We start from the raw sequence: 24,401 nt of genomic DNA on the forward strand, positions 1-24,401 counted from the left end.
CGCGTGGCTATGCGATCGGCCACGCAACACTGGACGAAGAAGAAAGCTTAGGAATCTCCTCGTATTGTAATTACTCTAATTTCATTGTTACTTCATCTCTCGAAGACCAAATTATTCTCACAGCCTTATCCTTAAGAATATTCAATAAGATAATTGCCGTATTCGTGTGCACTAAAAAAACTGAAGTTTACCTTTTTTCTGTGCTTAATTAAGCATCATGCCATGAAATCTTGTTCGGAAGTAGAGTTACAGCTCAACGCATTATTAACTGACTGAGGTCAGTGGTCAGCTTCACGGCCTGACTGTTTTACCTTGAGGAAAGAACCGCCTATACTCACTAGATAAGAAGTCGGATAGACCACAGAGCCTATCTGGAAGCTGTGGAGAAAATTACGTGCCTCTGCCGGGAATCAAACGCCTGTTCTACGGTCACTCAAGCCATATTCTAGTCACGAATCTGAGTTAGCCCAGTTTCACGATCAAAGTATTGTTGATGTACTAACCATTATGCCTTCCGTGGAGAGATCGTGAGGTGGTAGCAGTTTTTTAATTCCATTTTGATGTGTACTTTCTGTTTTCATAATGGAACTAGCTTTTGTTTCTGGCATTTTTATAGCCTTTATTTAAACCATATCTGCCACGTTGAGCTGACACCCTGCAAGAGAAAGCGCTGTGTCTATTCGCTAAACATTAGTGTCCATTTCATAGAGACATACCCGCCCATCTTATTGTCCTTACACAAGTGTACACAACAAAAAACATGAAGATGATTATAGTAAGATTCGTTTCATGAAAACAAAGGACGTACACATGACTTTAACTGGCAGCAAACAGCATCTTTAATCTTTCCCCTTCTCTTCTTTAACAATTGCAGTGGATTTAATTATACCTCCCCTCCTGTCCCTCCATTGATGTAGCAATAGCTTGCTAGAAACAAAAGACAACGTCGAGTTTTAACAGATCGCATCCGGTTATGAAGAGGGCGGGCATGATGGTTGTGTAAATTTTACTGATCATCCGGTCGAGAGATGCACACTCACCTGAGATCTGATTTACTTATCATATTAAAACTGTTTAATATTCATCGCCATTTGCAAACCTTGTCGCTCTTTCCTGCTTAACAGTTTTCAGACGAAACAGGATGTCACACGGATCTTAACATGCAACTATATCACTCCAGAAAATTATCCAGAATATATATTACTTTCCTACACGTGGAGTTGAGCCCTTCTTGAGGAGCCGCAAATTCTGCAGTTGCTCTAGAATTTCCCAGCATTTTATGGAACTCGAAGGTTCATTGCCGTGTTCAAAAGAGCCCTCCACTAGTACATATCCTGAGCCGGATCAATCCAATCCATATCATCCCATCCTGTCTCTCTAAGATCCATTTTAATATTGTCCACCCACCTACACCTTGGTCTTCCCAGTGGTCTCTTTCCTTCAGGCTTTCCACCAATGTCCTATATGCATTCCTCTTCTCCCTCATTCGTGCAACATGCCCTGCCCACCTCATCCTCCTTGACTTCACCATTCTAATTATATTTGGAGAAGCGTAAACGTTACGAAGCTCCTCATTAAGGAGCTTTCTCCAACCTCCTGTCACTTCTTCCAGAATATATATTATATGTATGTACATAAACGAAGGAAAGGGACTAAAATATAATTTTACTAAACACCTAATATATAATCAAAATATTTCCCACCGCGGCGGCCCGGGTTCGATCCCGGGTCTGGTAAAGTGGGATTTGTGGTGGACAAAGTGGCGCTGGGGCAGTTTTTCTCCGAGTACTTCGGTTTCCCCTGCCAATCTTCATTCCACCAAGTGCTCCACAATCACCCTCACCTGTCATCTGGGGCTGGTACAGTAGGCCAGAAGTGGCCGCAGGCCAAGGGACTTAGTCCCACCCCACTATCAATAAAAAAAATAATCCACCCAGTAAATAAACTATTCATCAGCCGTTATTCAAACAGCTACTGTCTGAAATATAATGAGCAATACGCAATGCCAGACAATCTTGATGCTGACAGCACCGTTACATAACCAGCTAATCAACCGCCACAGTAGGAGCGACAGCATAGACGAATCAAATGGCAGCTTAGGACACCAAGATTTTAGGTAAAAAGGTAAAGAAATAAAGCTATCCCTGTAACGGGCAGTGAAGACCCATAGGGTTGTGAGACGTCTAGGCTCCCACATTATCTAGACAATCGTCTGAAAATCCACGTCATCGGGACTGGAACCTGCGACCTTCCGGCTTGTAACATAGTGCCACAGCTAAGTTCGCACAATGTTTTATTAATAAGCGAAAACACACATTCGACAAAAAAAAATAAAACAAAATACATTTTAAAGACTCATATCAAAAGTTAAATTCTTTACTACTACATAATTTGTACTCTGTAGAAGAGAGAGGTTACTGGACAAAAGTAGAAGGGTCCGTTACGTCATCTTGATCTCATGTGCGCCGCAAATCGGGGCCACGGAGGTCTTCGGGGTAAATCTGGCATAATAGAAAACGGTCGTAAATGCGGGGCGGTGGGTTTCGTAAATTGATCCACCGTAAATCGGATATTACCTGTATCATCATCACGTTCAAATGGTAAGGAAAGTTATGGTTCAATACAGGCCAATGACTATACGTAACTGCTCAAATTATGGTTTAGCAAGGAAAATGTCTGGTTGACACTTCTTTAAGTTTACTGTGCAACCCCCTGTTTACAGCTTCCGAGAGAGTCATCTGCGGTAAACTGCTGCAATGAGCTATCTTCGATCCGGACTCAGTGCCGATACTGTAAACCGATTTCTCTGGATAATTTCATTCATCGCGATAATTTTCCATTACTGTGTTATATCTGATGCTCTTCCTTCTTCCATGTGTCCCACTGTTAAGTAAAACACACGGCATGAAAACACAACTCACTCTGAAGTTATACTGCGCAATTTTTCGAGCCTATGAAAGGTTTTGTACCAATATTCCCTAATTTTGTAAGGAAACTATGTAATGCCTCTTTAAAGTCAATGATAACATGAAAAATATGATTACAGGAACACTCTCTGTTATAAGCTGATTCCAAAAATAGCCACTCCTTGCTACAAACAAAACCAACGTTTAGAGACTTCTTATAATCATGGGCACTGTGATATATAGGTAAAGCTGTCCTTGTAAGGGCAACCGCACACCAACTGCGTCAAGACAAGCATCAAAACATGGGACAAAAGACGCAGTCTTGCTTCATTCATGATTCGTCAGCATGAAGCTGACGTCAGCATTATGACTCAGGCCGATGTGCGGTGGTTTTCATAATCTGATTTGTTTCAACTGTGCTCCTTTCTTTGCGTAATGTCGCAGACATCGTGTCTTGACTGTTACATGCCTTGACGCATGCCGGTGTGCGGCCTACCTAACAGACCGTGAAGGCCTATAGAGTTGTGAGACGTCGAGGCTCCCACATTTTCTCTAAACATTCGACTCATAGAGGGCGGTAAGTTTGTCAGCCTCTTTTTTTTTTATATACAGAGAGATAGAAATTTAGGTTATTAATATTTTACGCATTATAGCAACATTGAAATATGAGGCTTCGTCTATGACTTGACACTTAACTGATTACAGAGAAACTACGTTCCAATTCGTGAAAACATACTGAGGCAGAGAAGAATGTAGAGCATATGTGGAACTTGAGGTTTGCACAGATGTGAGTATCAGGATTCCACCAACGTGCTGAACTAACTTGCTACTTCCATTTCGATAGAGCTAGTTTTCCCGATATGCTGTCTATTTTAAAACAAGATGTAAACAGAACCACAACGAATCCGCAGAACACCATATCTTCGACACCTACAAAACGAGTATAAGACACGGCACACACTACGCCGTAATAAACCGCACTACAATATCTATGTTTAGGGTATATGAATTTTAACATAATTTTAGTTTTAACATTTCTTTATAAAAAATGTATGATACGAATATTTAAAAAAATGTATTATATATATATATATATATATATGTGTGTGTGTGTGTGTGTGTGCCGAAGAGAGATGAAGTGACAGGAGGTTGCAGAAAACTGCATAATGAGGAGCTTCATAACTTGTACTTTTATTTAATTAGAATGATCAAGTCAAGGAAGATGAGGTAGGCATGTAGCACAAATGGGGGAGAAGCGGAATGCATGTAGGATATTGGTGGGAAAGCCAGGAGGAAAGAGACCACTGGGAAGACCAAGGCGTAGGTGGGTGCACAATATCAAAATGGACCTTAGAGAAATAGGATGGAATGATACGGATTGGATTGATCTGACTCAGGATAGGGACTAGTGGAGGGCTCTTGTGAACACGGTAATAAACCTTCAGGTTCCATAAAATGCTGGGAAATTCTTGAGTAGCTGCAGAATTAACGGCTCCCAAGAAGGGCTCAGCTCCATTACTATATAAGTTATTAAATTACAGTAAAACTTGGTTATAGCAACATCGGTTTCTGCGACACCTTGTCTATTGCGTCAAATATTCAATGGTACGAACTAATTCCTCATAAAGCAACTGTTTTTATACCTTGCTTAGTACGACATGCAAAAATGCATCAACCTCGTATGTAACGTCATTTTAATTCCTGAATTTCTCTGATATGGACATTGAACGTAATTTAGAAAGTGTGTATTGGGCAAGTAACAGGAAACAGATGAAGATAACTGATTACTGTACTCGTATCTAGGTACAGTAAGGCACAACAATTGATGTAATCTACTGTAATTTGGTGAGTAGGCCTACCTTTAATATACAGTATTAGTGCGGTGTGTATTGTCAGTGAAAAGCGCTGTAATATGTCTTTGATATTACACATTTGGGCAATTCCACGTTAATGTTACGTTAGTCTGTACTTAACTACGTAATTCACTAAAAAATGCAACATTTTAACTCGGTTTTTGGTAGACTTTTACGTGACTAACATAAGGCTACTGTGGAAGTGCCCATTTCGGTTACAACGACATTCGTTTATAACGACACTATTTTTAGGTCCCTTTGATAACGTTATAACCAAGTTCTACTGTATATATATATGAACTGTAAAGTTCTCTTTAATATAGTACACCCCTGAAGATGTCTTAGGGGCCTGAAATATGTTGGGGTTTTAAAAACATGTAATCAATATGGACATAAAATAGATATAATTAATTGGCAATTACATCTTGTTCTAAAACGCTACCTCTATCTTTATTCTGAATATGGAAGCAGAAAATTCCTCCGAAATGTTGGTACCTATCTAGCAAGTTATAAAAATGCATACGTTTCAGAAGAGTGGGGTATTTGTGCAGTGCGATTTGATGGAGACTTGCCCCTAGGAACGGATAGGATTCAGCGAATCGAATTACGGAAAAGGCAGAGTCGTCATTATGCTCAGGCACCTCACGATGAAGGCGTATGGGGGTGAGATAAAGCTCCACGCATTCCTAACGTCGGCACTGGATGATAATAAGCGACCAGTTTCACAGAATAACTGAGCCAGAGGGATCAGTTTCAGGTTCTGAGACCGGTAATTGTTCTGGGTTGTAACACCAAGTAGTGCTGTTGTTAAGTGGATACCAGTGATCTGGTAGAACAACCTGGCTTCCCCTTCACAGTCGAAGGGTATAGGGTTAACAGCTTGCAGCAATACTCCCCCCTTCCGTGAATATGAATAACCACCTTCCTTGTAAACTATATACATAACCCAACAAATTAATTAAAATCACACTTCAACCCTACAGATGGAGGCACAATGTTCTTCCGAAACGTTGGTATTTACCTATAGTAGTGTACGGTGGCATAGTTGGTTGAGGCACTATGCTACGAGCCGGAAGTTCGCGGGATAGAATCCCGATTAGGTGGATTTTTTCAATTTACCTAATCCTTCCAGCCGCACTATGGCCCTGGGGTCCCGGGTCTGGTCAAGTCCGATTTGTGGTGGACAAAGTGGCGCTGGGGCGAGTTTTCTCCGAGTACTTCGGTTTCCCCTGCTAATCTTCATTCCACAAAATTCTCCATCATCATAATCACCCGGGGCAGGCTACAATAGGCCAATCAGTGGCCGGGGTGCAGAGTGGTCCCAGCTGGACTCCACCACCCACTAAGCGAATTAATTAAAAATGGCCCTGGGGTCGACTCAGCCTCTAACAGAAATGAGTACCAGGAATATTCTTGGGGGTTGCCGATTGTCTAGAAAATGTGGGATCCTCAGCATCTCACAACCCTATGGGCCTCCACGGCCAGTTACAGGGATAACTTTACTTTTTTTTTTACTGCACGGTGTACAAAACTCACAAGACCACTGTGTGAATCTACAGTATTCCATAAGCTAACATCTGGCATCATCTGATTTCCATAAGCGCATGGGCTCTACGTAGTAAAGGCGGTGTAGTGTTGATAGGCGTAGTATGTCTAGGACGTCACTTCCGGTGAGACCCCGACAAACCGGCCGGCTCTTCAAGGTGAGAAGAGGAACCACGGTTACGTGATATGCAGACAGAGTATCCGTCGCTCAAACTCCAGCTTCGGTTGTTAACCCATCTCATCTGCGCCGGACAAAAGACTAAATAAACGCGAATATATTTCAAAATTACGACATACTTGCTATAAGCATGGAGCAGGAAAACAAACTCTCCGGGAGATTGAAATAAGTGAGTATGCCACTATTTAGAAGCGTGATGGAATGCATTCGGTCGACCGATCCGCAGCAATATTGACAGAAATGTTGCCATATTTACCGATGGCATTAACGTCAAGTTATTTATTCGCCGATGTTTTGTATGGTCCTTTATATCATAAGCGTTCTATACCCACGATAAAAACCAAGTAAATCGTTGCAGAAACTGAGAACGGCACGATTTCCTTTACGTTCAATCTCAACTAATGTACCTGTGGTTAATCTTAATGACCTGGATATTATCCTTCTTATAGGTTTCGGAACCTTCCACATTTAAGGAAAAATGGAGGGACTTCCCCTAACCCCCCCCCTCACTCTGCCTGAAAACGGAAGCGGAACTATCTTCTGAAACGCTGAATTTTAGTAAAAAAATAAAAAATAAACGGTGTATTATGTCCGAGATAAAATGAGCTATGGCACATCTTTGTTAAGAAGTTCCAGAAATGAGTTAATGAACCTTTATGTTCCATAAAATGAGGCAAATTGAGCGACTATCAGCCTCTCACGAATGACTTCACTCCGTGGAATAAGGTTTACTGTTATAAGGCGCGTAAGAATGGAGCAAAGAAGAAACGCAGTTATATCGCCTGACAATATAGGCAAGAGGAGAGCAACTCTTTGTATTGCGACTCATATAAAAGAGCAGTAAAGTTCTGGAAAAGCAAGAAGGTAGGATCGATATTAATGCCGCCACTATGCTGACAACTGATAGTGCATTTTATAAAAATAATCTGAATATCACATAATCTAAGTATTATTAAAATCGAAAGATAGACAATAGACTTTAATATAATTTGATTGCTTGTCTTCTTAAAGCTATTTTTGTAAATCATATGCATTCAGTTTTGCAGGAAACTTGATGATAATACTGAGGAATTTAATGAGAAGATCCTCCATTCAATATAAAGATATTATTATAACAATGCTCAAAATCCACATTACTTGCATCATCAGTATGTAATACTGCAAATCATTTTATCATTCATATATCTCAAATAACTATATTTATCATATCCAACTACAAAAACAAAAAACTCCGTGGCTTTACTCAGCAAACGAACTATATCGACCGAGTGACAGCCTCTTGTCGGCGAAGTTAGTGCCAACTTTAGCGGATAGAGGGTGTCGCGTGGTCAGGGCAACGGAGCCTCACGGCCGTTAATCTCGGTTTTCTAGACCTGAGCCGCTATTTCCTTGAAACAGCTCCTCAATTATCCTCACGAGGCTGAGTGGACCCCGTTCCAGAGCCACTGCTTCTCAGAAAGTCTGGTAGCGCCGGGAATCGAACCCGGAACTTCTGGATCTGTAGCCAGGAACTCTCACCACTAGACCACAGAGGCGGTCCCATATTCAACTACCCGTGTTTCAAATAGACCTACTGAGTCCTAGTTTTCTCTGTTGCATTTGTGAGGGGGAAGGAATCGGTAGAAGAGTCGGACGCTCCTACAATAAAGTCGGACAGACCCATAACGATAATTTTACTTCACAGCTGCTCTGTAAAACCACAATGAATTACGGTGATACTTTGTTACAACACAACATCCTCAATTTGTTAATCAACTGCCTGTATTAAGTTTACGATTAAGCACAGTTCCAATAACGTCAATTTTTAGCAATAACACTTAAATTATTTATTGTGTAAGCTTCAGTGTTTTAGCACTTATTAATAGAAATTGTGTTAATTATTCAAATGAATATTTCACTACTACAATATTGCCAGTGTGGCCCTAAATGTGCCTACAAAAGCTTAGAACATGAACGGAAGCAGCAAACAGCAGCTTTGTATGGAAACTGGTTTTAAAGTCATCTCTGTTACAACGTAAATCCAGCCACCTATGTCATTACTCTCCTATAGGACCTTATAACCGAGTTGCAAAATCGAGTATTGTGGAAAGTGAAGACAGTTTCAGTTTTTCGCCTTTAAGCGACGTATTTCTAACGTAACACCGTCCATAGGACCCACATTGCGAAATAAACTTATAAAGTTATAATCTGGAACATGTCCACTACTATGANTTCTCCGCGTATGCTCTGATGACTTCTGTTACATATGGTATGCTTAGATCATTGTGTAAAGTAGAGTTTGGTACGTACCAGGGAACATTAACTAGTTTTCTTAGCGTTTTGGATTGGAACGTTTGGAGAATTTTTGTGTTGGGAGGTTTTTGCTGCATCCCCATACTCTATCCCGTAGGTCCAGACTGGTTTGATTATTGTTTTGTATAGGATTATTTTGTTTTCAGGAGATAGCTGTGAATTTTTGTCGATTAGCCAATTCATATTTCTGGTTTTGAGCTCAAGTTGTCTTCTCTTAGCTTTTATATGCGTTCTCCACGTTAGTTGAAAAGAATATCTGTATTCGCTATCATATTAAGATCGGTTCTAGAACCTGCACATCCTCCCTTACAATGGGTACCAGTTGTAAAACCACCGGAACGTGAATCTGACCTCTCGCCTCCATGTCGTTCCGAGGTTAAGAATGTGTGGAGCTCTACCTCCGCGCACCGACACAATTTCATGGCGCGATGTATGATAAAAGTGCGGTGACAGCTTATAACTTTACCTTTTAAAAGTAAGCAAATCATTCAGTAAATAAATTCTTGGATATAAACCGGATCTGAAGCTTACACAGGTCTCTCCGCGTTACACAGCAGTTCTTAGCGGAAATCCCCTGTCACTACTGTCCATTATTTGTTTAAGTGCTGCTAAACGACAGGCAGGACTCGTTCGTTTGATATTTAGGTTAGCAGTCACTTTGCTACCAAGAAGAAACAGTTTCAAAATAAGATGTTTGCGAAAGACAAGTGTTTTCTCTCGTTGAATTTCTCTGTCAATCTATTAACTTAACATTACCTTCTCTTATTACTCCTAGTTCATTTTCCTTATCAATAAGCCTATTACAATGTACTGCATAGGCGTAACAGTTAAACATGCTCAAGCATTAGATGGGATACGCGGTAGCGTAATTTGATGAGGCACTGTGCTACAAGTCGGAAGGTCACAGGTTCGATTACCCATGAGGTAATTGGATTGTTTCAGTTTACCTAATCCTTCCAGCCTCACTGCGGCCCTAGGGTCGACTCAGTCTCTAACAGAAATGAGTACCAGTTATCTTCCTGGGGAGTAAAGCGAGGCCGGTGCCTAAGGCTGACACCCTCACCACCATCTGTGAACCGATTGTCTAGATAATGTGGGAACCTCGACGTCTCACAACCCTATGGATAGTTTTACCTATCTCTACTTTATGCAGTGTTGTAAACACCAAGAAATAGGCCGCACTTATTTCGAGATGATGGGAAAAGGCAACCTGTAATATCGACATCCATGATTCAGATCCTTTGGCAAGAGTACTGATCGGTGTTTCCTGTTGTATGTCCCGATTCATACAGCCCAGATGCGCCTGTACAGTTTCATTTCGTCTATCTGTCTGTCTGTATATATGCTATACTCGTATGCCGTGTTCCGGACTAACGGATTTGGACGGAATTCGATGTAGAGGGTTTAGTCACTAGGTCACTATAATTCTAAACCAACAGGCCTTCCAACTGTGACTTATTAAATGTTTGTAATATTTATTATGACATGTACTGCCTTCGCTCGCTTGGAAACCGGGATCGTGGGTTCGAATCCCACTCAGGGCATGGATATTTAGTTTGTGTGTGTGCGTTTTTCTGTGTTTGTGTACAGGTAGAGGCCTTGCGACGAGCTAATCACCCGCCCAAGGAGTCCTACCTAATGTGTAAGATCTAGAAAAACCGAAATGAACGGAGAAGTTCATGGAGGTAGGCCTAGGCCCACTGGGGCTGTAGTGCCAAGGAAAAAAAATATATATATTTATTATGTTCGATTATCCCCAGCTGTGAAAATGTTTCATTTTGGGGTGGGGAGTGTTCAACGAAGTTCTCGGTGCCCAGAATATATATGACATTTGGATGACACACGAATAATAAATTTTCAAGGATTTAAAAAAATTTAATGATAGCCTAATGGAGGTGCTTTCTTAGAATTTGCCTGGATGAACTGAGGAAAACAACGAGACAGGGCAGGGGAAACCGAAGTACTCGGAGAAAACCTGCCCCAGCGCCACATTGTCCACCACAAATCCCACTTGACCAGACCCAGGATCGAACCCGGTCCGCCGCGGTGGGAAGCCAGCGACTAACCGCTTGAGCTATGGCGCGGCCAAGTCTGCAGTAAATAAATAAGAATTTCATTGAGTTATAATTGATAGCGTTCTATCTCTTATTTAACGAACGTGACCTCAACAGTATAATAGCTTCATTTCTGCAGTAGACCCGTCTATGATCCATAACTTATCCTGTGCCTTCATAACGTTTCTTACACAGATGTTCCTAACTTGGTCTATCCTCGACATAAGACCCGACGTCTCAGATAATCCCTTCCAGCACTCCTCATTCTATTCATCTTCAATGAAACATGCCACACTTCCGATCCATACATTAAAAAGTATACTTGAGACTAGAAAGTAATAAGATTACCGTATTCTGGAGTCTGACGCTGTGTATTCTGGTAGCCGCCGACGTTTCGGAGGAAATTAATTCCTCAATTTTCAGGTTATAAAGGTAATTTTCATATTCGGCGCCGTGAAAACCTCGAATCTCATATAATATAAATATGTCAATATAATAAAAAACTAATTATCCTAGGACGGGAATGGAATCGACATTCGAAAAGTCTTGTATGTAAAAAAATACCTCAGACAATATCCAACATAGGCTTACGATATTAACACAGACTTTTTGCAAGTTGTGTTTATAATATCGAAATGTAAGATATTATCTGCACAAGCGCTAAACACGTGTTTTGCATAATAATTAAACCAACATCAGACAGTTCGCCGTCTGCTGTCCAGCATCTTTCATCGCTTTATTCATTTGTAGTTTTATATGTGTTCCGAGCGTCGCATATGGACGTGACTTGCAAGGTAAAATAAAGTTAACATTGATTTTATTCAATTCCTTGTACCCTCAGAACTCGAAAGTAAGAAAGATTTGGACGAACAAAGAGAACAGGTAAACAAATGCATCCCTAAAGCCAGGAATTACAAACAACGGTTATGACCGGAATGTCTAATATTCTTATTCGGGACTCTTCGTCGTATCGACGTTTGGATCGATTTATATCGTTCTCCATAACTGTTTCGACCTCTGCTCTTCAGCGGGGTAAAGTAAATCGAATCTTCCCACCGCGGCGGCCCGGGTTCGAGACCGGGTCTGGTCAAGTGGGATTTGTGGTGGACAAAGTGGTGCTAGGGCAGGTTTTTTTCAGAGTACTTCGGTTTCCCCTGCCAATCCCCATTCCACCAAATTCTCCATCATCATAATCACCCGGTGCAGGTACAGTAAACCAATCAGTGGCCGCCGTGCCAAGTGGACCCAGCTGGACTCCACCTCCCCACTATGCGAATTAAAAAAAAATAATAAAAATCTATGTGTTATTGAAGTCGTAATATCCATTTTGTTTATTTGGTGCATCCTGGTCCGTCACACTAACAGTATTACAAAAGGCTAATCAACTCCGTCCAGTGTGACTGATAAAATGTTTCTTTTTTATTTATTGCTATGCTTTTTATTATTTTTTCCTTGACATGTTTCGGTCTTAGAAACCATCTTCAGAAGGATATATCAATACAGGCAGAAACTGTTATTACTGGCCATATCGATATGTCCTTCTGAAGATGGTCTCTAAGACCGAAACATGTCAAGGATAAAAGATTGAAAAGGAAAGAAATTATATAACATTTTTTCAGTCATACTGGACGGAGTTGAGTAGCCTTTTGTTGTAATATCCATGTTTGATTTAATTATGGATTTTTACCTTAGATGCTGTTATATTAGGCAACTAAATCCCCAGTTTTTATTGATAAAACCGATGTTTTAGCCTTCTTTAGTTCATTAAGATAAAATTAATCTGATGAGCTTACAACTGTCTTTCAATATTTGGACTGTGTGTTTAATTTTCAGAGCAGATACCACCCAAAAAATTGTGATTTTAAAATTATTACACTTCTGTCCCGAATGTGGAGGCGACATGTTCCTCCGAAAAAAAATCGGTTGGCTTGCAACAGACTACACGGCGTTATATCGAAGAAAACAGAACTGTTCCATTTCCTTGTACATGCAATACAACTTGGAAATAATTACAGAGGCGTGGACTGCAACAGGGTCATGCAATCTAACCGAGGAGGTAACCTCGAACCATGAAGCATCTGACTTGTAGAGCGACCCGTGATGACCATTATCCGTCTTCTTGCTGTGACACCGGATATCCCGTCTGTCGCTTTCCTCAGTCATTCAACGTAGATGCCAAGATAACACCACGAAACAATCCACGACTACTTCCGCCTCAGTCATTTCCAACTTATATACGCATTCCCTGGTTTATTCGACGTTATATGAATTAAGCTATCAATCGAAGTAGTTCTGTGGTGAACGAAGTGGCACTGAGGCTATGTCTCTCTGAGTACTTCGCTTTCCCCTGCCAGTTTTCACTCCACCAAAAAAATCATTCTGCTATCGACGCTATATAGTCTCGATACAGACAGCGTCGTTAAATAACCAACCAAAACTAGGCAGCTGGCTAATAACAGAGGCTGAGACGCGAAATGGGTTCGCCCCTTCAAACACTGAGTTCGAATCTCACTCGAGGCAAGGATGTCTGCGTTTTTATGTATTTATATTGTCCTGTGTTGGTAGAGGACTTCCGAGGGCTGATCTCCCATCAAAGGCTAATAATTTCATAATTAATCCTGAATGGGATCAGGCCAGAGAGCCTAATCAGTCAGGTGAGACTGAGTCCCTTGTTAATGCGGCCTTAATTGGGCCTACTGTGTCAGTCTCACTTTATTATTATTATTATTATTATTATTATGTGACTTTAATAAGTTTGTCTAGAATGTAATTCATTCTTCTGCACTGTGCTGTGTCTGTAATTGGCCTTGCGGCTGTTAACTCGGCACATTAATGATTAAGAATTGAATTGAATTATTTTTATTAATTTCGTTATTATTATTATTATTATTANAAACATATAAACTCACACAATGGCACGTGAAATTTGTGAAATTATAATTAGTACGGGAGAACCGAAGTACACAGAGAAACCCCTGTCCCAGTGCCATTTTTTAGCCTACTTTCCTTGTTTTGACAAAATAAAAGTACGCTTATGCGATCTCCGTGCTGTCTATGTGTACAATCCTATTAACCTTTGAATGTCTAAACCAATCTGTATGAAACTTTGTATGTATATCATGGCGCCTGAGCCCATCTCAACGGCGTAAATCGTAAATCCCTCCCATCAGTCTGGTGTGTATCCATCTATAGTTGCTAGGAAACGACTAGGTAAAAATATTACAACAAATAAAAATGCAACAATAGAAGAATCGTTGTACGCGTCGTTTTCTATATGGTCCATGTCATATCAAAGGAAAATATGCGTTTAGTTCTTCCCAGAGCTTCTTGTTTCATCACAAATTCCACACAAAGTATCCATGGATGGAACAGGGCCTCCGCGGTGCGAAGCCGCCCATTAGCTGCCTGAGGTGTGGCACGGCCTAAGCAGTTAAGCAGTGGGACCTAACGGGACATATACAAAATTCTACCAATATATGAGACGTGAGAGCGAAGCGCGCATTCCACGCTGACATTTCTTGAACCATATGCACCGCGGCAAGGACCCGGGATGTGGGTTGGGCAAAAACATGCCTGGGACGTGAGGCTATACGTCTCGATCCAAGCAACTCAAGGCAGTTACCGACACGAAACAATTCCATTGATTAGTCTCTAGAAGCTAGAAGTCGCTTAGACAGTCCAGTCCAGTAAATTGCTGCCGGCCCTCGCCAGCACAGTCGTTCTTGGTTTCGGGCAATATTTTTGTTCTTTCCAGATTTTTACGTATTTTGAAACTGGGCCTCCCCTTCGATGAGAGGATGGATCTGGCAAGTACTGGTCACTCCCCCCTCTACTGAGAAGTGACTGCTAGCTTTCATTCACGTAATCACTCAGTCTCTCTCTATTAGTCACTCCACTCGCTAAAATGGTAAATAAATTACTATCACTTAATGGAACGCAAAAGTTAATTACCTTAATCACAAATCTCCCGCATTTGGTCCATATTATGTGTCAGATGAATCCAATCAACACCCTCAAATTACGTTCCTTTAAGATCAATTTTTATGTCATTCTCCCATCTATGCCTAGGTCTATCAAGTGGTCTCTTCCCTTCGGTTTTCCAATTTAACTCCTGATTGCATTTCCCATATCTCCTGTGTCTACTCTTTCCATCTCATCCTCCATGATGTAGCGGCACTAATATTTCCCTGATGAAGGTTATGAAGCATGAAGCTGCTCCTTAGGCAGTTTTCTCCAGTCATCTCTCCGGATCTCAGACGTTCAACAGCTCTCGTTAGCACTTTTTTTCTGAACTTTTGCTCCAGATGCAGATACGGGATTTGCTTCACGCCCTTGCCGCTATATCCTCCGAGGAAACAGCCCCAAGAACCAAATCTATAAGAGACTGGGTGGGCCCCAGAGCTACTCTGGACGTTATAGGTATGAGAAAAATCTCTTTCCCTACCGACAATTGAACTGCGACTCCTCGGTTATCCAACCCATATCCTAAGCTCTGTACCTACTAAGCTACCCCATGATTAACATAATAAAAACCACCGGAAATGTACCTACCTACCTACCATTCGGCGCTACAGCCCTGGGTAAAATTTGGTCTCCTCTACAGCCGGTCTCCACAACCAATGCCTGCTGCCGAGGCTTGTTGTTAGGTTTCTGAACAAAATGTTTTTTACACGATGAGGTTGTTAGCCTCATGCCCAACCCGCAACCTGGAGGACCTGGGTATCTCTCTCAGTCTGGACTCTACCCTACCTTTCCGGCAAGGGTGACCCTATCGGTAGTTAAACTACCGCCAGCATAGCTCTCCAGGTCAGTCACGCAAGCCCCACCACGACAAGGTGGAGGCCGCCGGAAATGTATATTCAATTAAAATCCCTTGCACTAAATACCTGCAGGGTCGGAGCCAGAAAACGTGGCTTCTGAGGCACGCTGACGTAACCATCCGCTCCGGGGACTGCCTGCGGTCCCGGTGTGGCGCGTGGCAAAGGAAGTACATACGTACGGTCACGTTGAAGGTATCAGCAGTGCCATTAGCTGCCGTGTGAGTGGTTTAACGGCCATGGCACAGTGCGACCGCCTCGTGGAGCAATACCATTAATTCACCGCAGGCTTGTCACCTCAGTCGAACTGAATTCTGGGAACCACACCCGGAGCGGAAGTGCGAATCCTCTCCATTTGTAGTTCCTTAAAACCAAAATTGATGTAACGGAATATCCTCTTCCTGTGTCGTTTCGCAAAACCGAAATTGAGCCACTGTGTAAATAACTTAGATGCGCCATGGCTCAGACATTTTTTTTTTTCACTGGCTCTACAGCCCCCTTGGGCCCTGGTCTCTGATTTTTCAGTTTCATGATCATCTTGCAGATGGTAGGACTCCTTGGACAAGTGATCAGCTCGTCGCAAGGCCTCTACCTAAACAAAGGACAACATAAACACAGAATAAACGAATACACATACCAAATATCCATGCCTTGTATGGGATTTGAATCCACGATCCCGGCTTCCGAGCGACCGAAGACAGGTCGCTTTACAAAATCGAAACTCTGCCTCTAAGTACTTTAAGTAACTAAGTAGGACATCCCATAGCTTCCTTACCACGGCCACCCGGAGTTCGATTCACATAGGATTTGAGTGGAAAAATTGGCACAGGGGCAGGTTTCCTCCGAGTACTTCGATTTCCCCTACCAATTTTAATTCCAATACATACTCCGTTTGGGGAAGCGTGGTAGACTAGTTGGTTGAGGCACTACAACCTGGAATGTCGCGGTTTCGATTCCCGATGAGGTCATTGGATTTTCAATTTACCTACTTCCCAACAGCACTATGGCCCCGGGGTCGACTCAGCCTCTAACAGAAATGAGTACCAGGAATCTTCCTGGTGGTAAAGGGCGGCCGGCGCGTAAGGCCTCGACGTCTCACAACCGTATGGGCCTCAGCGGCCTATTACAGGGATACCTTTACCTTCTTCACATACACCGTTTCTCTCATCGTTTGTACAATGGGCCATATACAGCCTAAGTACCAAGGGCTCAGTCTCACCCCGCCCTTAGAATAAAAAGTAAGCACGAAGATTACTGTCTTATGGAATCTGACGCCCGAAGTTTACCAACGTTCCGTAAGAATACGTCGTATTCTGCTTGCATCTCCATCTACACTGAAGATGAAGGCTTCATGCCCCTCCGAAACGTCTGTAAACGTCTACCAAAATTATATACAGTCACATCCGATACGAGACTAATCTACATTATCAAGGCCGCGTCATAGCTCAGGCGGTTAGTCGCTGGCTTCCCACCGCGGCAGCCTGGGTTCGAGACCGTATCTGTTCATGTGGGATCTGTGTTGGACAAAGTAGCGCAAGTTTCAGAAGTTGACTCAGATGTATGTACCGAGCGAGAGTTAAATTTGGCTCTTATAATCGGCAAAAACATGCAACTTAAGCATGATTGTACTCGTATAACAGAACTGTTATCTGTATAGTTTAATCAGACGTTTCGGAGGACTTCTTTAAGGATTCTAAGCAAAGAGACCCTTAAAATTAATCACTAAAATCAAAATGGCGTGACAAAATTGAGTGCATATATCTATATTGAATGTGATTGAATAGTTCGGACTCTGTTGCTTGTGAGCGGACATGATAAAATGAATATGTAACTTCATGCCCCGCCTCCCATTTTCAAAATTCTCTCAAAAAATATCAGTAAAGCAATGTAACTCACATTTATTGGTCCACTGCTAATTGTAAGCATTATCATACGAGTATCTAGCTCTGGAGTGTTACGCAACGAGAGATCACTAAGACGTGTCTCTGTGAACGAAGCTTTTGGAAAGAGAAGAGTTCCTTCAGCATTAACCTTCGTATTGCAAAGTTATGTGCAATGTTTTCAAGGTAGCCAATAAAAGTAAGCAACCATAAAATCTTTATTACACATTTCAATGTCTCAGAACACATCAGAGGTTAACCAAACTAAGATGATGAACAGCCGCCGCGTATTAATTTGTCATTCTATGTCAATCGTTTTCATAAACGAACCTCTGTGGATCGAGTCATGGCAGTATATCATTTGAGCCTACAGCGAAGGAAATTCAGCTTTCGAATTAAGGAAAACCGATTTATGGCAGCACGAACATTAATTTTGTTATGGCGTTAAGTGTCACCACAAACATTTAAGTCTTATATAAGGCTTTTATGTTCTCTCGATGTATTTATAGTCACGAATAACCACTGTAATATATCAGCTGGTTTGAAATACACCATTACCGTCTCCATAAACATCACAGCTATATTGTAGGTCAAACTATACGCTGTACAGTTAAGGATTTCATGGAACAGAGTCCTTCTTGAGAAGCCAGGAGTGGCTCAGCTAGTTAAGAAATTCCCTGTCTGTTTGGGACCCAAATATTCGGTATTATGTTTACAAGAGCCCACCACTGGTCCCCAATAATAAGTGAAATTTCCCTTGGCTGGTGCTACAGGTCATGCGCCGCGTGATTTATTCAAAATGAGCAATGCATGTTTTTACTTATGAAGTTATAGTTTCCCAGTTATTGACTTACATTCCTTCTCTTTTCAATTTAATTAATAAAGGACGCAGTAATCGTACGCGTATTTTACGACTTTGAAAACTTTTTTGCTGCAATTCTCTTCGATTTAGAATTACGCCATTTTGTGTTACTTATCGATAGTAAACATGTAGAACATGTTTAATTACATTACATAAAAGTATATAACACGAACGAGGGAGCAGTCTTTCTGTCCAATGCATTGTTACTACTCTGTGAATGCTAGTAATATTTACTATATATATGTGTGAAGTTTTTTTTTTNACCGCTCGGCTACCGTGACCGGCATATATGTGAAGTATAACTGGTATTTATCGTGGAATGTGAATCAGTTTATAACAAATTCGGACATTTTTATTCGCAAAACAGGCACCTAGAAGAAGTACATATCGACCAGTTTCGTACAATCATGTTAAAGAGATTTAACCTGAAACCAAGATGCAAATCCGAATGCACGCTTGATGCATACATATTATGACAGCAACATATAAAATAAAAAAAAATTGCCTGCATCTCTGCTATTCCAATTCGTATTCTGTGCCCATCTCATCGCTCTTGATGTGGTGAATATTACAGACTATGCAGACCCCCGTTACAAAGCTCTCTCTAGCATCCTGTCACGTTCTCCCTCTTCGGTTCCAATATTTTCCTCAGCGCTATTTTCAAACATCACATACAAGATATTTGTGGTGACTGTGAAGATTACTGCCGATCACAGTGGCCGCGTGGTGTAAGGCATGAACTGTCTTCGCCCGCTACAACACTGGGATCGTGGGTTCAAATCCCACTCAAGGCATGGATGTCTGTATGCATTTATTCTGTGTTTGTGTTGTTCTGTGTGTAGGTAGCGGCCTTGATACGGGCTGATCCCCCGTCCAATGAGTCCTACCGACCGTGTATAGATTAAGAAACTGAAAAGCAGCTAAGGCCAAAAATTGGGCTGTAGATAGATAGATTGTTGTAGTCTGGTAAATGTTTACTGACCTAACATCCCAGAAGAGAGTAAGCCTCACTATCAACCCATATTCTCTTTAATATAAAACGACAAACCGTTACTAAATTTGCATATTTGTAGAACATAATTCAACTGTACCAAACCCCTCGCCTTGATCACGGTTATGTTAACGCGCTATGTAAACAATGTTGTGAAATATTGGGCATCTAGGAAACATTATGAAAAGTAAAATTCTGTTATTATACAATAAAACTGGTTTCAGTTATCTGTGAAACCTTATTTTAAAAGCTGTATACATCTTTGAAATTTAATATTAAATAAATATTTTCATTCTTGTTTTTAAAACAAAACCAGTTTGCAGGACCAAAGAAACGACATGCGTTTATTAAAGGCATTCTTTAGAAAGTAAATATTATTGTTTACTAACCTGCTTCAAAATCTTCAAAATTGTCCTTCAGCCTCCTCCACTGCCGTGCATGGTGGACGGTATACACACAGGCCACTACAAAAAACAGAAGACAGGCGAAAACTGCTAGAGCCAGAGCCACAGTCTGCCAGTCCCAAATGAGTTCTTCAGTGGCAGAAAATGGAGCTGATGAGACAGAGGATGGAGAACCGATTTTATGCAAATGTTTCGGCAGCACTCTTTGCTGTCCCTGTGCATCACTCTTTACCTCACCATTAAACGAAGAGTTGGTAATTATCTCAGTTTCCTTTAACTGAGAAGCTGACTCTGGGCGTTGCACTAAGATGTTATCAACTTCCTCCTGCAGGCTTTGAAGCTTCTCTTTCTTTCTGTGATGTTTGCGAGTTTCTGGTGTATCCATTTGTTTCTTATGAGCGTGAGAATGGTGACTGTGATGATGAGAAAGCTTCTTTGTGCTATTTGACTTCTTGGATGAGGATGTGTGATGCTCAGATGAACTGGCCGTCTCAGAGAATGACCAACGATGTCCACTCTCATTATGAAGGTGAGATGAACTGGAAGAATCCGGAGCGTTAAAAGTCTCAACTGAATCTGAAGATGCCCACTCAAACCTGTGGTGATGATGATGATTTTTAGTTTTATTTTGATTATGAGAATGTGTTTTTCGGGGATTTGAAGAACGTGTTTCCGACGTAGTAAATTTTTTATAAGAATGGTGATGATTGTGGTGCTTTTTAGGCGTTTCATCTATATAGTCACTAAATGTTTCTTCTGAAGACAACTTCTTGTGATGAGATTTCTTGTGGCTTCGTACCTCTGTTTCTTCAGAAGAAACAAATACAGGGTGTGAATTTCTGTTTCTGTGGTTTGGAAAAGTTTTAATGTCCTGTGAAGAATCCGCCTCACTTCGGCGTCGGTTACCACCGGTATATTTCTTTGATAAATGCTGACGGTGTAAACTGCTGGCTGATTTTGTTGGCCGTGGCCTGCCCAGGAATGACCAGTCAATATCGAGGTCTGACAACCGTCCGCATTGGGTGTCCTCATGTACCTGGCATGGTCGTATGACTATATGCCCAACTTTTGGACATGTACTGCAATTTATACATTTCTCTAAAGTTTCATCCCAAAACTGGTGTCCTGGACGACACAGTATGGCGGCGCTCAACGGAAGCAGTAGCAACCACCACACCATTACCTGCACAAGAGAATTCTTCAGATAACACAAAACAGGTTCTGGAAGTGTATCCGTTTATGTAGATGTTTGATTCAAAAGATGAATAAAAGAAATATTTATCAATTACTAGAATATGTAATATTCACGTTCTACTGAAAGTCTGTATATTTCTGCAGTCTAATATTTTTCCTGTGATATGAAGATAGTAATCTATTTATAAGAATGTGAGATAAATATTATACAAAACTTTTTCAAACCTGCAAGATTTCAGCAGCCATTAACTCTACTTTGAAGCGACCGCATAGGTAATGATATTTTTTAAGATTAAAGATATCTACAGCACAGATACAAATAACTGAACGATATGTAACATTTGAGGCTTTCACGGCGGTGACTATGAAGAAAGCAGTCTTCTGGGATTTGGCACCGTGTATATGTGGTGTTAACCGACGTTTCGGAGGAACGTAGGGAGGCGATACGTTCCTCCGAAACGTCGGTTAACACCACATATACACGGTGCCAAATCCCAGAAGACTGCTTTCTTCAACTGAACGATAGTTTGTGATTTATAAAGTTATTTAACAAAGCTGAACACACATATCCAGCAATAGAACGCACGCAGTCACAAGGGAAGGACACAACACAGAACACAATATACACAAGAATATAGGAAGAGTACTCCCATAGGAGAGGATTGACGTAACTCGCGAATTTGAAGTGCGACGTATAGATATTTTAATCATTTTATAAAGGAGACATGATGGCATACAATGCAATGGCTTGACGTAAATAAAAACACCTGATGATGGCACATTAGTGCCGAAACATGTAGTGAAGAGAAAAGTGAAATTGTGTGCACTGTAAGACAGTTGGTACAAATACACATCATGAACGTGAATCAGTGCAACAGGACGCTAAAATATAACATTAAGCTGACTAAACTGCATATTTAAAGAGTTATATATTCTGGAATATAACGCAGTTTAGTCCGTTGAAAGTCAACCGACATTGCGTAGGAACATGTCACCTCCACCTTCAGACTCGAAGGATAAGCCATGACAAGAACCCAGAGCGAAGCAGGCAGCAATCAGATCTCTACTACATGGCTACAGGCCTTACACGCCAGAAGATAAAACTGTTCCTAACCACATCTGTGAGAACCTGAAATCCTACAACTGAGGAAGTAATTTTGTGCCTAATGAAATGATAGATATTTATGCATGTTGAAGCTATAAGGATTAGGGGGTCAAACGGTAACGTGTATTTCAATACACTATCCCGAATTTCGCTATGAGAGACTAAACAAACCCAAGAAAAAGCCTCGATCAAGGGCAGCTGGGCGCTGCAGCCAATCTTACGACAGTGTACATCTCAAATATAAGTCAGGGGATTTACCGCTTGAGCTAACATGTTACGTACCGAGCTTCCGTCTTACAATCACAAAGTGCTCTGTTCAAATCCTGGCAATGAAACCACTTCTTTTACTAAGTTTAAAGTCCCTCAGCGGAAATGTCGTTATAATGTCCTTAAAAGTATTTCATGACCATCTTACCTTCCAAATACCAAATTTACCAAACAGGATCGGGGGGGCACGCGGTAGCGTATTTGGTTGAGGCACTATTCTATAAGCCGGAAAGTCGCGGGATCGAATCCAGATGAGGTGGATGTTTTTTTTTTCACTTGACCTAATCATTCCAGCTGAGGTCGACTCAGCATCTAACAGAATGAGTACCAGGAATATTCTTGGGGGTAAAATGCGGCCAAGGCGTAGGGCCGACAACCTTACCGCCATCTATGAGCCGATTGTCTAGAAAATGTGGGGACCTCAACATCTCACAACCCTATGGGCCTCCACGGGCTGTGGCAGGGATACTTTTACTTTACCATCCAGAATCATTGTTATGCATCGATTACCCTGGAGAGTTAATAAAGAGTCTGATAGGGACGAAAGTAATATTGCAAAGCTGTACTGTGTCAGTCACGTATTCTTGGTAAAAGAACGCAAACACTTGGTGCAAGATGACATCAAGCAGCAAATATGCAAGTCATACTTCGTGCTTCATACAGAACGCCATACTTATTGTAAGTATGCTTACTGTTAAGTGGGTCAACACTGCAATATGCTACTGACGTCAGAGCTTTCTCTGAGCGACGGTCACCTGAGCATTGTGATAGCAGGGAGGCCGAAGTAAAGTGAAGTTTATGTTCGAGCATTTTCTGTTACTGAACGGGGATATTCAACAACTACGAGTATAAGGGAAATAAAATAAAATATAAAGAATAAGAAATAAAAGGGATTAACCATAATCATATATTTGAACTGGGTGTTTTTAGTTTGATTTCTTCAATTTGAGAAATTGAGATAGGTTTAGGCGTTCTCCATGCTGCCTGTGTTTGGTTATCCCCCCTATCGGCTGAACCGATCTTTATGGAACTTGGTATGTGTATCACGGCACCTGAGTCCAACTCAACGGCGTATTTCACAAGTCCCTCCCATCAGTCTGTGTCTAGACGTGTATCCTCCTATCGCTGCTTGGCAACGGCTCGGTGAAAACGTTCCCGCGCAATGAATACACAATAATAGAATTGTTGGACGGGCCGTCTTCTATGCGGTCCGTGTCGTATCAAGGAAAGTAGATGACTAATTCTCCATAGAACCTCTTATTTAGACTGTGGTAATAAACGGAGTAAACGGGTAAAGCTATCCCTGTAACAGGCCGTGGAGGCCCATAGAGTATGAGATGTTGAGGTTCCCACATTTTCTAGACAGTCGGCTCACAGATGGCGGTAAGGTTGTCAGTCTTATACACCGGCCGCCTTTTACCCCCCCCCCGAAGATTCCTGGTATNATTTCTGTTAGAAGCCGAGTCGATCGCAGGGCCATAGTGCGGCTGGAAGGATTAGGTAAATTGAAAAACAAAATCCGTCTCATCGGGGCTCGAACTCGCTACCTTCCATCTTGTATAGCATAGTGCTCCAACCAACTGCACTACCGCGTACATATAATAAGGTAAAGTTGTCCCTGTACTTAACTAATTAATCACTACACCATGAAGACGTATGGGGGAGTGGATGTATAGGCCCACGTTTTCTTGACCTCGGCACTAGTTAGAGGTGAATGGTCAGCTTCAACTGCCGCTTTACACCGGGGAAAAAGCCTCCGGTACCCATTGAAGAGGAGATTGGGTAGACCCCAGTGAAAATTCTTGACTCCAGCGGTACTCGAACTCCGACCTCTCGGTCGTCCAGCCCGTAGCCAGTTGCTATACCGACTGCGCTATCCTGGCTCCCTATACAGATAATATATTTTTCGGAAATGTAGCTAAAGGCCACATATTTTGGAACGACGCTATTAAATTGAAACTGCATTTGTGAAGAAACTAGGAACTGGTTAAACTGTGTGAAAGCTTACTACCATCCAGTTCGGAATCTCTCATCCCCTCACCTCCCGTCTAAA

At 41.6% G+C, this 24,401-nt stretch overlaps 1 protein-coding gene across 1 annotated transcript in view; it reads right to left on the reverse strand.

The window, feature by feature from the left end:
- LOC111869757 overlaps window positions 1-24,401 on the reverse strand; it is a 40,876-nt gene that overhangs the window by 9,821 nt on the left and 6,654 nt on the right. The window contains exon 2 of the mRNA XM_023861499.2: window positions 19,768-20,965. Coding sequence (XP_023717267.1) covers window positions 19,768-20,965 — 1,198 coding nt within the window. The remainder of the gene's footprint in view (window positions 1-19,767; window positions 20,966-24,401) is intronic.

Source organism: Cryptotermes secundus, unplaced genomic scaffold (genome assembly GCF_002891405.2).
Source record: "Cryptotermes secundus unplaced genomic scaffold, Csec_1.0 scaffold93, whole genome shotgun sequence".
NCBI classification, from domain to species: domain Eukaryota; kingdom Metazoa; phylum Arthropoda; class Insecta; order Blattodea; family Kalotermitidae; genus Cryptotermes; species Cryptotermes secundus.